General features: G+C 44.7%; 1 protein-coding gene across 1 annotated transcript; it reads right to left on the bottom strand.

Moving 5' to 3' along the window:
* Positions 1-235: 235 nt before the first annotated feature.
* Positions 236-2,961, bottom strand: SMIM15 (small integral membrane protein 15). The gene is made up of 3 exons (XM_075079374.1): positions 2,892-2,961; positions 2,603-2,678; positions 236-1,991 (listed from the first exon to the last, which is right to left on the bottom strand). Exon 3 carries the CDS (start codon positions 1,962-1,964, stop codon positions 1,740-1,742), a length of 225 nt encoding a protein of 74 aa, XP_074935475.1. The 5' UTR covers positions 1,965-1,991; positions 2,603-2,678; positions 2,892-2,961; the 3' UTR covers positions 236-1,739.
* Positions 2,962-15,513: the final 12,552 nt, after the last annotated feature.

Raw genomic sequence — 15,513 nt, 5'->3', positions numbered from 1 at the left:
CAGGATAAAATCAGGATGAGCTAAACTACATGTAACTACTGTAATAGAGGTTAGAAGCACTTGGTAAAGCTGCTGGAAAATAACACAGGGTCTGAGACATTTTTATTTCTGGTGTATGCAGGAGCTTCCCTAAATGATCAGATCCATTTGGCCATAGCTTAGATATATAAAATGTGCAGATGATTTACTTAGAGATAATGTTTGAGAACTTCAAGTCAAAATAAAGACCACAAAATTTTTTGGAAAAAAGTATCAAATTTATTTATGCAGTGCGTCCTTCATCAGTTCTGCTCTGTGTTTCAGGCTGTATAGGTATCAAAGGTGGAACGCATACAAATGTGACAACACAGAGAAAACAGTGGAGACAACCCCATGTATTTATGAAATGCCAAGGTGTCATTGCTAACAATGCTTGCTTTGACCAACAAAACTGAAAGAGGATCAACAATACTTCACATTAGCTTTAAGTCCTTCCAGCTGGGCTCCGCAGTTCTAATCCCCTTTTGTGTCAGCCAGCTCTACAGGTCTCCTCATTTGAACAACGGTATGATTTTAAGGTTTTATTTTTAAACATAATGAAGGACTACTTGCTAGAAAGCACAGCCCTGTGCTGCTGTTCAGAAATATGCCATGTCTAACCTGATGACTGCCACAAGCTCTTTAGAACTAGACTATTAATAGAAATTAGGCTTTGAAAAATTACTTCTGTTAGAAAAACATAAATTGGAATTAATATTAAGTAATATTGGCATATTTACAACACAAACCTCACTTGGACTTTTTCCAGTATGCCAGCATTTTGCAGCCTGGAAGGCAGCAGTTTCACAGGCCATGAGAACAAAGATCCCAAAGATCAAAAGGTCCTTAAGTCAAAGGTAGCCAGAAGGTTAGCAAGCAGGAGAAGTACTGGCACCAGCAGTACATCCTCCTGTACTCTCCCACCGCCACCTGCTACAGGTCACTAGGACACAGTGCACCAGGCCACAGGGGTCTTTGGTCTCACCCCATTTATGGCTATGCTTTGAGGCATAAAGTTTCTGAAGGCAGAAACAAATTAGTTGCAGGTGACATGCATCATTAGGGAGAGCCAAACAACATAGTAGTGTGTTTTGTAGAACATGAGTGGCTTAAGACAGACGAAGGTCATAAGAACAAGCAATCAGTTTCCTAGAGTTTGGGCTGAATTTACAGACTGTTGATGGTTGGTAGGTCAGGAAACGGGAAAAGCTAAGTTAGGTTCTTGTTGCAGACAAGCCCCACCATCAAAGACAACTCAGCAGCTCTTCTGGGCACGCAGCTCAAGACCCACAGGGCCATATGCAGCATCCTTAAAGGTATGCTATCTCACTGTGAAGCTAGATGATCTCTGCAGCTCTGCTGAAAGTATACCAAAGTATACCAAAACTTGCCTTTCTATAATCCAGTTTACCATTCACATATTCCCCCTAATTTGAACTGAGGGGGAAAAAAAAAAAAATCTACCTCCAGAGCCACCCAACAGATTTTTTAATTTAACATGCAAATTTAGAAAGGCAACCTGCACTAGAACACAAGTAGCAGATTAAAAGATTGCAACAAGTGTCACTTGGGCAAACTTTCACACAAATCATCTCAGCAGAAAAAAAATGCTGAAGGGATTAAATGTCATACTTCAAGAAATTACAGGATCAAGTATCAAAGGATAGTTACAACAAAATGTACAAGTGTTTGATTAGAAAAGGCCTTTTTTTTTCCTCCATTTAATACTTCTTCGTTCGTTTGGCTTTTGCGATATTCTCTTGGCGCTTCTGTTTCTTCTTTTGCTCTCGCTCCCTGGCCTCGATCATTTTTGCAAGTTTCCATGAAAGCGCTGCACTAATTACGAACAATGGTGTAAGGGCCAAGATCACCGTAGTAAGGAAGCCGTAGGGGTCCTTTGCAGCCCACTCCACGATGTATTCCGCCCAAGCCTTAACATCAAACATTTTCTCTGTTTTTTTGCTGGGAAAACCCTATGAAATAATACCAAAATAATTTCTGAGTATTCAGAAAATAAAGAGCACATACACAGCTATCGCCCTTTTAATATAAGTCATCATGTTTCGTTATTAAAGGGCAAGTTCTTTTTTACTAGAAGTTAAAAGCAGAGCTTAGTACACGAACATAAGTGTAATACGAACTCGGTGTCGACCTTACTTTAAAGTACAGCATTTGCAAAACAATCAGGCATTTAATCCCACAGAGCTTCAGGTACTACCATGAAAAAAATTGCTACGTGGAAAAAAAGTGAGGTCTGTGCTTCTTCAGAAGAGAAGGGAAGAGAGCCCAGCTGGCTCATCTGCAGGTTTTACGGGGGGAGGCGAGGGAGCGGGTCAGGGCTGTGGAGAGCAAGCCAGCAGCGGTCAGCCCGCAAACGGCAGTGTCCGAACCGGGCCGGCACCGAGCACGGCGGAGCCCTCCGGACCGGTCCCCTGCGAGCGACCCGCGGGATGGAGGAGCCGGAGCCCCTGGGCCCGCAGCAGCCACCCGGACACCGGCTGCCTCCCGCTGTCCCCCCGGCCCGGCCCCGCCCCGCCCCGCCCCGTAACGGCCGGCCGCGCGCCCCGTCCCGCGCCGCTCTCACCTGCGGCGGCGGATCCCGGCGCCGCCTCCGGCACCCTGCGGGCACCTCGAACCGCGGAAGGGTGGCGCCGAGCTCCCTGCGGAGAGAAGAGACAGGCCGTGAGGGAACGGCGGCCGCCGCGGCGCGGGCCCAGCGGCGCTCGCCTCCGCCCGGCATAGGTAACGCCGCTCGGGCGGCGGCGGAGGATGGCGGCGGCGGGAAGGCATCGCCGTGGCTCGGGCCGGAGCGGGCGGGGGTCCGGGCAGCGCCGCGCTGCCGCCCCTCGCGTCCCTCCCGCCGCCCCACGTACCGCTGCCCCGGCGGGCGCCGGCCTGCCGAGCGGAAACAGGAAGGAGGCGCTCGCCCCGCCCGCGCCGGCCTGCCGCGGAGGGGGGCGGGCCCGGCTGCCCAGGCGGCCTCGCCCCGCCCCTCACGGCGTCGCGCGGGGGCGGGGCAGCGTCCCGCACGCCCCGCCCCGCCCTGCGCCGACCCCGGCGGTGCCCCGCCCCGGCGCGCGGCCTGCACCGCTGCTGCGGGGGTGTGGCACGCGGTGCTGGCGCCGTGCCGAGGCTGGCGGCGGAACGCAGCTCGCGCGCAGGGGCGGCCCGGCAGCCACCCTGCGTGACCCACCGGCGCCGCTGCGAGGTTGGGGCGGGTGCCCGGCGTGCACCGTGGCGTCACCGGCCTGCAGCGTCCCCGTTTGCTCTCCCATTGCAGTGCTGCTCAAGCGCGCGGTTACGTTCTGCAGGCAGACCGCGGGGAACTGCTGCCGGTAGCTTGGCAAGACGCCGCAGGTGTCTCCCGCGCCTTTGGGGAACCCTGGCCCTCGCTGTTGGCCTTCATGGACTCTGCGCGGTGCGCCTTACAGTTTCCGGAGGTGAAAGTGCTGTGCAGTGCGTGCATGCTGCTGTCAGAGCTGGGGTTCTTGCGCTGCTCCCTGTTGAACTGACTTCAGCGAAAATACTCCGCTGGTCTCAGTATAACCTCAGTGACTGTTAAAGCCTTTCATATTTTTATACCGAAAACTCCGTGTTTGAGGTTTCACCTTATGTGTATTGCACCAAGCCTTCCCTTCTCCCTTCATACACACGCGTGTGCACGCACACACTGATGTGGATAAAAACTTCATTATGCTTCCAACGCATAGTTAATCATAGAGTACCAGCTTGGTAAATGAGAAGGTCTTACAGTCACTTGCATTGGTCAATGCAGGAGTTTCTTTTTCTGTAGCATAGTAGCAAATGCCATAAGGGCATTCTGCTTTTGTATGTCTTTTCTTGCTGTGGATGCTGGTGTTCTTAAAAGGGCAGCAAACAGGCAAATCAGAAATACGTTTTGTCAATGAGAGAGTCACTGACAAGAGATGTGACTAACCTAAACTGCTTTAAATTGAGCGTGTTGAATGCCATTTTGTGCTATGTGCAAATTTCCGTTATTTGTTCACTCTTATTCAAAACCTGTCTGTAGTGTTCAGGATCTCGTAATATCTTTTGAAAATTGGAATAGAATAAGAATAGAATAGAATAGAATAGAATAGAATAGAATAGAATAGAATAGAATAGAATAGAATAGAATAGAATATTTCAGTTGTAAGGGACCTACCACAATATTCTAGCCCAACTGCCTGACCAATTCAGGGCTGACCAAAAGCTAAAGCACATTGTTAAGGGCTTTCTCCAAATGCCTCCTAAACAATGACAGGCTTGGGGCATCGACCACCCTCCAGGAAGCCTGTCCCAGTGTTTGACCACCCGCTCTGTAAAAAAAACCACTTCCTAAGGTCCAGTCTAAACCTCCCCCGGAGCAGCTTTGAACCATTCCCATGCGTCCTGTCACTGGATCCCAGGGAGAAGAGCTCAGCACCTCCCTCTCCTCTTCCCCTCCTCAGGAAGCCCTAGAGAGCAATGAGGTCGCCCCTCAGCCTCCTTCTCCCCAAACTAGACAAGCCCAGAGTCCTCAGCCGCTCCCCACAGGAAAGGCCTCCAGCCCTTTCACCAGCTTTGTTGCCTCCCCTGGACACATCTGAGTACCTTAACACCCTTCTGAACTTGTGGGGCCCAGAACTGCACTCAGTGCTCAAGGTGAGGCCGCACCAACACTGAACAGAGCGGGATAATCACCTCTTTCGCCCGCCTGGCTAGGCTGTGTTTGATGCACCCCAGGATGCGGTTTGGCCTCTTGGCTGCCAGGGCACGCTGCTGGCTCCTATTGAGCCTGCTGTCGACCAGCACCCCCAGCTCCCTTTCTGCAGGGCTGCTCTCCAGCCACTCCTCGCCCAGTTCATACTTGTGCCCGCTGTTACCCCACCCAGAATCTGACATTTTGACTTGTTCAATGTCATCCCATTAATCATAGCCCAATGTTCCAATCTATCTAGGTCCCTCTGCAAGAGTCAAGTGAGGACCTCCCCAGACTCGCAAGACCTTTGGTGTAGATACCTGTACATGCATCTCTGTACATGTGTTACTCAGCCATTTTCGTGAGCATTAAAACTGTTACAGAATTTACGGGTCCCTGTTGGTCTGTAATTTGTAAATATTAGCAAATATAACAATCTAAATTTGTTGGAGCTTAGATATAAGTCTGTGGCAGTGTATTTGTTGGTATCATTATAAGATGTTTTTGCATGCTGTGTAGCTATGTTGGAAGTAGGTGAGCTATTGCATAAGTATAGCCTATTTCTGGTAAAATTGCGTATCAGGCTAGAGGGAACACAGTTATATTTCTGATGCTTGATGTCAAAATCAGGTACATAAGCCAAAATAAGCACTAACTTAGTCAACAGCTATATACAAGCTGCTTAATATCAGCACCTTTACACCTGCTGCAAAATTAATTTCCAGTTGCAGTCTTTCACATAGTAGTAATAGTCTCATCTGTCTGTCTTTCTGTGTCTTCTCTGCCTCATTGATTTGAAAAGTGCCTGTTTCATTGTGGCAGGGAAGAAATAAAAAGTAAGGATTTTTAATTTGCTATTCTAAGAAAACTGGGTTTATGCAGTTACCTTTTCTGGTATCCTTCTACCCTAATAGCTTCCAAAGAGGTTGGCCAGTTATATTGGCAAAGTAGTAGAGGTCTCGTACATAATAATTTTGCTCATGTAAGATTTGTGAAAGTAGGCAGCCTAGGTAGACAAGAGAAGCCCAGGCTACATCCTTGACTGAAACCTGCAGTGCGTCTGTGTTAGGAATGAAGAGATGTTATGGGATTACTGCCCGACGGGAAAGCTTCATTTGGGGCTTGCACTCTACCAAATTCAGAATAAATCAACCAAAAGGCCATAGGAGATCAGGGTACTTGTTTTGCTTTTCTGAGTTAGTTGTTGTACCTCAAGTAGTCATCGAGAACAGAAATTCCAGAATTTACTACAACTTGGACAAAGCAGCACAATCCGAATACTTCAAAAGACCACATAAAGCATATGTTTATGTTAACTATAATTCTGGTAGTTAACTACTTTCCTTTGCATCTAATCTAGAATTCCTTTAAATGACCCAGTTCTGTTATTTATAGCTATGTATGTGCCTGTGTGTATTTTAAGACAGACGAGCTTTAATTTAGTATCTGTCAGTTGTAAGTGGATGGCCAAGAAAACTGGAGGGTTTAGGAAGGAGTGGGACAGGATCCACTGATGGAAGATCACATTGTTTAAAGCGTGAAAGTCACAATTCATACTAAACATCGTAATGGTTTACCTAGATGTCATCTCAGATATCTAGGCTAGGAAGGAACTTCACTTAGGATAGAGTTAAGCTTTTCAGCTACTACATAACCTCTGTGGCAGCAGCGACAGAATTAGCATCAAAATATAATATAGTATGAAATTATGAACCACCAACTTTTATAAAATTAAATCAGTAGTTAATTTTTATAGATATATATATAAACATATATTAACAGCATTAAAAGTTCTGTTTCAATAGAATTTAATGAGAGCATGTTGCAGGGGACAAGCATTACTGTCCATTGTCACACTTTCAAAGAATGAGTGGGCGAAGGAATGGAAATGGCACTCCAGAAATCCAGCAATAATAAAGTAAGATAAAATGCAGATAAATCTGCTGAGAATATAATGCAGGCATGGAAAATGGAAGAGTTACATGAAAGCGAAGCCTTTCTCATGCCAACAGTGACTGAAAGATGGTGAGTGTGTGAGCATGTGTGGTGAAGACAAGCTCTGAGTAACCATATTTATTTCACTCAGACATGTTGACATGTATCAGTGGTCCAGAATCATTCTGTATAAGGAAGCTGCTAAATATTTCTCACAGTGTAATTTCTTACTACCCTTTTATTTGTAAATTCTGAGTTCCTTGAAGCTACTTTCTTTCCTACATACAGCATGAATTCTCCAGTGATCTTCATGTATACTTAATGTCCTGGGCATGCTGTACTCCACCTGCTGAGTATTGCTGGTTTCAGAAGAGCTAGGTAGAATTCTTGTGCCATAGCACAATGGTGTTTTTTATGAAGAGTTTTGAAAGGTAGTTTGGCTATTGCTTTTTTCTCCAACCTGTAAAACCTCTAATCTGTGAGACCTTTATTGGCACTTTTTTGACGAGGTATGATACATCCATAGTATGTGACAGCCAATAAACATTCTAGTTTTTATAGCTTTACTTAAGCCGACAGAACTCCTTTATACTACTGGGGATTAAGGATTCTTTTTCTGCTGCAAATCTCTGTTTAAAAACATTGGTATTTTATGTTTAAGTGTATCTGCTGTATAACTTTATTCTGTAAATTCCATGAACAACCCCTTATATTTGTAGTTTGGCTACCATTCAACACAGCTAGGTCTCAGTATCCAAGACAAAAGTAGTCAAACTCATGCATAATACTTGTGCTCTACTTAATTCACTTCAAACCATCCTTACAAATAGTTCTGCTGTTATATACTTTCAAGGATAAAGCATGTGTTGGGGCAGTGCATCGCCCATAGGCCAAGTAACATGCTGCACACTTTTGTATCGTATGAAAGTGTCAGAACATAGAAGTATGTATATCTAATGTTCCATTAAAGAATGATCAAATGCTTCTGTGTGCTAGGTAGACTCATTTATGTAATGGCATTGGTTTTACTACCCTTATAATGAATCATGTAACTGAAGAACTGAAGTGTGTCAGGCCTTACTCTATCCTTCATTTTTTCCTATTTTATATCTTCTTCCAGTTCAAAAAGGGAAAAGAATTATCAAAGATGCAAATGGAAGTTATTCAAATAATAGAGATCTTTTCTTCTCCTAGGTCATTACTGTATTCTGATATAGTCATGACTGATATGAGTATTAACTGGATTTTCTTGTGTTATATTAAAGGGAAGGAGAGAAAAAATCAGCATCAATACACCTTTATAAGTTCAGGCAAGAAACTGATAATCACAGAGTCATATACCAACTGTGATACTAGGCCTGGGCTGACTCTGAAAATTTTAGGCATCTCCACAGATATCTGATGTCCCAGGAAAAATGGAGAAAGGCAACAGAGAAAGATTGGTGCCTCTGAGCAGTGATTCAGGCCCACCATGATGCAAGTCACTCTCTGAAGCTGCCTGTTTCCTTTCATGGACCACAGAGGGCACTAAGGATTGAGGATCGTGTTCCCAACTTAAACACCTCAGTTAAATGCCAGATTGAAGTGCAATGAACCCAAACCAAACAGCATATCCTTTGGTGAATCAACTTCATGTCTTTATGTATATGTATGTGGTACTATTTATCCACGTTCTTAATATATTTTGAGGTTGTTGAATAAAAGAAGCAGTGCCAGTATGCCTATTAGTTTAACTTTTAGGATTCAGATTTTCCTTGATTTTGTAGAAGCCTGAGTTTAACCAGCAGTTTATGTCCATTATAAAGCCATATGCAAGTAATGGATCAAAACAGAACCTTTTCAAATTCAGGAAATATGGGTGCAGTTCTAATACTACTTCTATTTGTGGTCTTACCCTATGTTATATTATAAAAACTTATTATAAATTGATGTTTCTAGTGGGTAACTAGACATCTGCCCAAAAATGTGTACAAGCAGGTTCATTTTGTGGCTTCTTCCGAAGGGAAGCCACAGTTGAGGAGACTGACTGACATTTAAGTCTTAAATGACATTCTTTTTAGAACATAACTGATGTACACTCTGAGGTAAGAAACTTAGCCTGGTCTGTGTGTACTGTGTATGTTCTGAGAAGAATTAAAGAACCAGAACCATACTTCTGTGTAATCCATCATATTTCATAGAAGAGCAGAGCATAGTTAACATTTTAATAGTTACTTTCCAAGAGCAGTAGGAAGCAATGATACTGCTTTGCTAAGTGTCACAGCTGCTTCACCAGGTCATACTGTCCCTAACTGGAATTGAACAAAAGTCCCAGGATAGTGCCTGCAAGAACCTCTTTACTTGAATCATTGTGCTCTGCATATTGTGTAAGAATGATGTCCTAGCACTTGTAGTAATAATAATTGTACTGTGTAGTGTTTCAGTGCACTGAAATGCTCATCACATAGCCAGGGATTATCTCTCACATCTGTTCTCGTGTCCTTGCTAAATTCTAGTTCAAGTGACACATTTTCCTAAACAAAAATTCCTTTTCAGAGATCCAATGATTTTGATTTCCTTTTTACAGGGTAACAGAAGGTTTTCTGGTGATCCAGGGTAAAAGTGGAGTTTGAGACTCTCATTTTAGGATATACTTTAACAAGTCAGGACTGCTGTCATAACAAAGGACCCTAGTTCTAATTCCTTATTTCTTTTTGGGGAACTAGACCTATATGCTATGGTACCATTTTTCCTGTATGTTATATACCTGCTATTTTCCATCTGAACATGGCAGTATCTTCTTTTGCTTATGTGTGTTTAGAAACACTTTAGAAAGTATTGTGAGCTCTCTGCTGATGAAAGATGTTGTATAAATCTTCGGTACCAATAATGAGTGCCCATTTCAGTATTAAATTAACTGATAAGTGTAATATATATATATCTGAAAGACAGCCAGCATTGTTGGCTGCTTCCTGCTCTGTCTTATATGGAAAGAAACTGTTTCAGTGGAAGTGGGAGTCTGCACCTTATTTGATTTCTTTGTCCTACAGAACGGAATGCTATAGCAGTCGCTAGCATTACGTGTACATCCCTCCTGCCTTCTACTCAGCAGCAAAGTAGTCTTTAGCAAAAAAGAAAATCCTAGTATGTTCTCTTCCCTAGTTTTCATGCTACAGTTAGAACACCTGAAGTTAAGAGCTTTTTAGTTCATTCTTAGCAAAGCAGAATGATCAAAAGTAAAGGAACAATGCCAAGACTGGAATATCTAAACGTAGACCAGTCGATGCTGATTTTGTGGTCTGAAACACCTCAGCTTCAGGATCATATACTTAAATGATACTGCATGTTCAAAAGACAATCAGAAAAGATAAGATATTCACTCCTGTGGAACTTGTACTTATTTCCTTCTGATTCAAGTTATGGGAAGTATTGTTCTTAGAAATTCCCTCACAATTGTGACATCTCACTGACATAAATTTACCTTTATTGTAACAGCAAGAGTTTTGCAAAACACCATAAATGTATGTTCTTCAAATTGAATTGTTAATGACATGCCTATCAATCTGGGTAACTGCCAGCTTGCCTATCCTAGCCAATGCCAGGTCCACTTCTACGTTTCAAATGTATGGAGTATGCACTCAGAACAGGCATCCTGTAGCAAAAGCAACCAACTAAAATTGTGTAACTTAGATTGTCACCAAATCCTGTAGGATACATCTGATTCATTTAGAAACAGCTTGGTAGTCTAGCTTGCAAAGCTCAGACAGTTGAGCTGACACACCTAAAAATTGCCATTGGGATGTTTCAGCCCTGCAAGAAAATCAGGTGCTTTTTCCTTGTCTATTTCTCCATTCTGAGGCATACAACAGCAGTAGATTTGGACACTCATCTGACTTTCCTTTCTCTCAGTAGCAGAAAGCCTTTATGGAAGAGATCAGATATGTTTTTAAAGGTGGAAATATTCCTTCCTGTATTCATGCTTTTTAAAAGCTCTACTCACAGAATTAGCATGGGAATTTTTTCTGTACCCTCCAAAGGTTCACAGTCATACTTTGCAGGAAGCAGCAAGGGCAGGCCACTCTGTAAGGGAAGGTGAGCCAGGGGCCAAGGCAGGCAGGACGGTGGCCTCACTGACAAGGGTGCAGTCCCACAGTACCTGAGCATGAAGAGCAGAGCAGGCCCAGTGATGGTAGCAAGGCTCAGCCAACAGTTCAGATCACCAGGCAATTCTGTAGTGATGAGACAGGTCCAACACCAAGCCAGAAATTCAAGTAAGCAGGTCAGGATAAGAGTCAAGGCTCAGGAATGTAGAAGATAAAGCACGGGCATTCCTGCAGCAAAATTCAGGCAGAGACTGAGAGCAAGAGCCCAACCTTAGAAACAGCTCTGGAGTGAAGGTGGACAGGATGCCACTGCCCACAGCTTTTTCTTACACCACTTATTTTACACAGCCCTCTGACTCAAGGCCACAGAGCTGTATGAAGCCAGGGCTGAGCTTGAGCTATAGGCAGCTAAATCACAGAATGGCAGGGGTTCGAAGGGACCTCTGGAGATCATCTTGTCCAACGCCCCAGGCCCACCTACAGCAGGGGGCACAGGACTGTGTCCATGTGGGTTTTGAATGTCCCTGGGGAAGGAGACTCCACAGCCTCCCTGGGCAGCCTGTTCCACTGCTCTGTCACCCTCACAGGAAAGAAGTTTCTTCTCATGTTTAGGTGGAACTTCCTGTGTTCCAACTTGTGCCCATTGCCCCTTGTCCTGCCATTGGGCACCACTGAAGAGAGTCTGGGCCCATCCTCTTGACAGCCACCCGTTAGATATTTATAAGCATTGATAAGATCCCCTCTCAGTCTTCTTTCTCCAGGCTGAACAAACCCAAGTCTCTCACCCTTTCCTCATAAAAGAGATGCTCCAGAACCCTGATCACCTTTGTATCTCTGCTGGACTCTCTTCAGTAGTTCCCTGTCTTTCTTGAACTGGGGAGCCTAGGACTGGACGCAGTACTCCAGATGTGGCCTCACTAGGGCAGAGTAGGGGGGAGGATAACCTCCCTTGATCTGCTGGCCACACTCCTTTTAATGCACCTCAGGATACCATTGGCCGCCTTGACCACAAGGGCACACTGCTGGCTCATGGTCAGCTTGTTGTCCACCAGCACTCCCAGGTCCTTCTCAACAGAGCCGCTTTCCAGTAGGTCAGCCCCCAGCCTGTACTGGTGCATGGGCTTGTTCCTCCCCAGGTGCAGGATCTTACACTGGCTTTTGTTGAATTTCATCAGGTTCCACATGACCCAGCTCTCCAGCCTGTCCAGGTCTCATTGGATGGCAGCGCAGCCTTCTGGTGTATCAGCTGCTCCTCCCAGATTGGTATCATCAGTGAACTTACTGAGGGTACGCTCTGTTCCTTCGTCCAGGTCATTGGTGAATATGTTGAATAGGACTGGACTCAGCACAGACCCCTGGGGAACACCGCTAGGTACAGGTCTCCAACTAGACTCTGCGCTGTTGATCACGACCCTCTGAGCTCTGCCGTTCAGCCAGTTCTCAATCCACATTACTGTCTTCTCATCCAACCCACACTTCCTAAGCTTACTTATGAAGATGTGTTGTGGTTTAGTCCCAGTTGGCAACTAAGCACCATCCAGCCACTTGCTCACTCCACTCCTCAGTGGGATGGGGGAGCGAATTGGAAGAGTAAAAGTGAGAAAACTCATGGGTTGAGAAAAAGACAGTATAAGTAAAGCAAAAGCTGCACATGCAAGCAAAGCAAAACAAGGAATTTATTCACTACTTCCCATTGGCAGGCAGGTGTTCAGCCATCTCCAGGAAAGCAGGGCTCCATCATGCATAACTGTTACTTGGGAAGACAAACACCATAACTCTGAATGTCTCCCCAGTTAATACAGTGAGCGTGACGTCATATGATATAGAATATCACTTTGGCCAGTTTGGATCAGCTGTCCTGGCTATGCCCCCTCCCCTCCCAGCTTCTTGTGCACCCGGCAGAGCATGGGAAGCTGGAAAAGTCCTTGACTAGTGTAAGCGGTACTTAGCAACAACTAAAACATCAGTGTGTCATCCACATTATTCTCATACTAAATCCAAAACACAGTGCTGTATCAGCTACAGTGAAGAAAATTAACTCTATCCCAGCCAAAACCATGACAGCATGTTATGGGAGACAGTTTCAAAAGCCTTGATGTGGTGGAGGTAAACAACGTCCACTGTTCTCCATTTACCCAGCCAGTCACGCCATCGTGGAAGGCTACCGGGTTGGTCAAGCTTGATCTTCCCTTGCTGAACACCTGTTGGTTACTTCTGATAACCTTCTTGTCCTCTACATGCCTGGAGATGACCTTCAGGATGAACTGCTCCATCACCTTTCTGGGAATGGAGGTGAGGCTCTCTGGCCTATGGTTTCTTGGGTCCTCCTTCTTGCTGTCTTTGAAGACTGGAGTGACATTGGCTACCCTCGAGCCCTCAGGTACCTCTCCTGTCCTCCATGACCTTTCAAAGATGGTGGAGAGTGGCTTAGCAACAGCATCTGCCAGCTCCCTCACCACTCGCGGGTGCATCCCATCAGGGCCCATGGATTTGCAAGAGTCCAGTTTGCCTAGGTGATCTCTCACCCAATCCTCCTCAACCAATGGGAAGTCCTCCTTTCTCCAGATTTTCTCTCTCTTCTGGGGGCTGAGATCCCTGAGGGCCAGCCTTAGCAGTAAGAACTGCAGCAATGAAGGCATTCAGTAACTCTGCCTTCTCTGCATCCTGTATCACCAGGGCACCCACCTAGTTGAGCAGCGAGCCCACAGTTTCCCCAGTCTTTCTTTTACTACTCATGGAATCATAGAAACAAAGAATCTCAGAATCATAGGATATCTCAGGTTGGAAGGGACCCATAAGGATCATTGAGTCCAACTCCCTGCTCCTCACAGGACTACCTAAAAATAAACCATATGACTAAGAACATTGTCCAAGTGCTCCTTGAACTCTGACAGGCGTGGTGCCATGGTCACTTCCCTGGGGAGCCTGTTCTAGGGACTGACCACTCTCTTCAGTGAAGAACCTTTTCCCAATGTCCAATCTGAACTTCCCCTGATGCAGCTTCATGCCATCTCCTTGTCTCCTATCGCTGGTCACCAGAGAGGAAGCTAGCACATCCCGCTCCGCTGCCCCCATGAGGAAGTTGTAGGCTATGATGAGGTCATCCCGCAGCCTTCTCTTCTCCAAGCTCAACAAACCAAGTGACCTCAGCTGTTCCTCCTAAGTCTTGCCCTCAAGACCTTTAATCATCTTGCTTGCCCTCCTCTGGACACATTCTAGTAGTTTGATGTCCTTCATATACTGAGGCTCCCAAAACTGCACACAGTACTCGAGGTGGGGCCACAATCTCTGGAGAAGAGGTGCACTCAGGGCCCTAACAAAGCTTGATATGCCAACTGCATCTTTATTTAGTCTGAGCTGACTTGCTTTAATGTCTGGAAAAAAAAAAAATAAAATGCACCTGAAAATTTGGGCACGGTAAGCTGAACTGTTCTGCTTATATCTGATACAAGTTAAGCTGGCACCCAGTGTTACTTGCCAAAGCTTTTACGTGAGGCGCCACCATCCAACTGGACCTGTCTCTAACAGTTCTGTCAAAATTATCTAGTTTAAAACCATCTACTAAAAACATGTTTAAGATAAACTCTGTTTAAAGTGTGGTTAAGATAAACTAAGTCATTTAACAGCACTGGGTTAGGGAGCAATTACATACATGCTAGTGCTGGTAGGCCATTAGGGGAAGCAACCTCTTAATTCAAATTGACTGTGGCTAGATCAGGACGACTAAAATGTCCTTACATACTTCATGCTCTAAAAACCCTAGTTTTGGAAATTAAGGCTGGAAGGTATCTTCTAAGTGGATTAGTCTTACTACAGGCTATTGTGGGAAACCATGTCTTCTAATCCTTTTCATAAACTGATCAAATTCAACTGCTAAACTACTTTTTCCTTTTGGAGGGTTTATGCAGATTTTTTTTATTCTGAAGGTTTGTAACTTTTGAATTTCTGATCTAAATGTATTTGTGGCGAGGTAATAAACACTTTTTAATGCCAGCATCATCCTCTAGTTTCATAGAACCATGGAATGGTTGAATTTGGAAGGCACCTCAAGATCATCTAGTCCAGCTTGAGGAAGGGTCACTTAAACAGAGATGCTCAAGACCATGGCAAGTAGGGTTTTGACTGTCTCCAAAGGTGGAGACTCTACAACATCTCTGAGCAACTTGTTCCAGTGTTTGGCTACCCTCACAGTAGTAAAGTGTTTTTTTACATTTAAATGGAGTTTTCTCGTTCATGCTCATTGCCTCTGGTCCTTTCTTGGGACACCAATACGAAGAGTCTGGCTCCGTCTTCTTTGCCCACCCTCTCCTCCCCATCCATCAGGCATTTATTCAGGTTGATAAAATTCCTCTGAGCCTTTTCCTTTCCACACTTTACAGTCCTGACTCTTTCACCCTTTCTTCATAGGACAGATGCTCTAAGCCCTTAACCATCTTCAGTGACATGTGCTGGACTTGTTCTGGTCTCCATGTCTCCCTTGTATGAGAGTGTAGAAGTGGACAGAACACTCCAGATATCCAACCTCATCATCAACACATCCCTTTTTATGCTAGGCATATTCATAAAGAATAAAAATCCCAGATTCTCAAGACTAATAAATTCTACTATGAACATTTTAACTTTATTTTTGCAACAGTAACTGTTATCATGCACCAGTTCTTTATGTACAAGAAAACTTACTTTGTAAGCAATTTCTTGTGTTTACAGCATTTAAATTGTTTAAAGCAAAGAGTCTTTTTTATAAAAAAATGTGTGGGGCAGTATGTACCTTTCCTAAATTTGTGCTTAATATTTTCC

Source organism: Phalacrocorax aristotelis, chromosome Z, assembly GCF_949628215.1.
Source record: "Phalacrocorax aristotelis chromosome Z, bGulAri2.1, whole genome shotgun sequence".
Taxonomy (NCBI): domain Eukaryota; kingdom Metazoa; phylum Chordata; class Aves; order Suliformes; family Phalacrocoracidae; genus Phalacrocorax; species Phalacrocorax aristotelis.
Note: the sequence above shows the minus strand (reverse complement) of the source record. Positions and strands in the feature narration are given on the sequence as shown.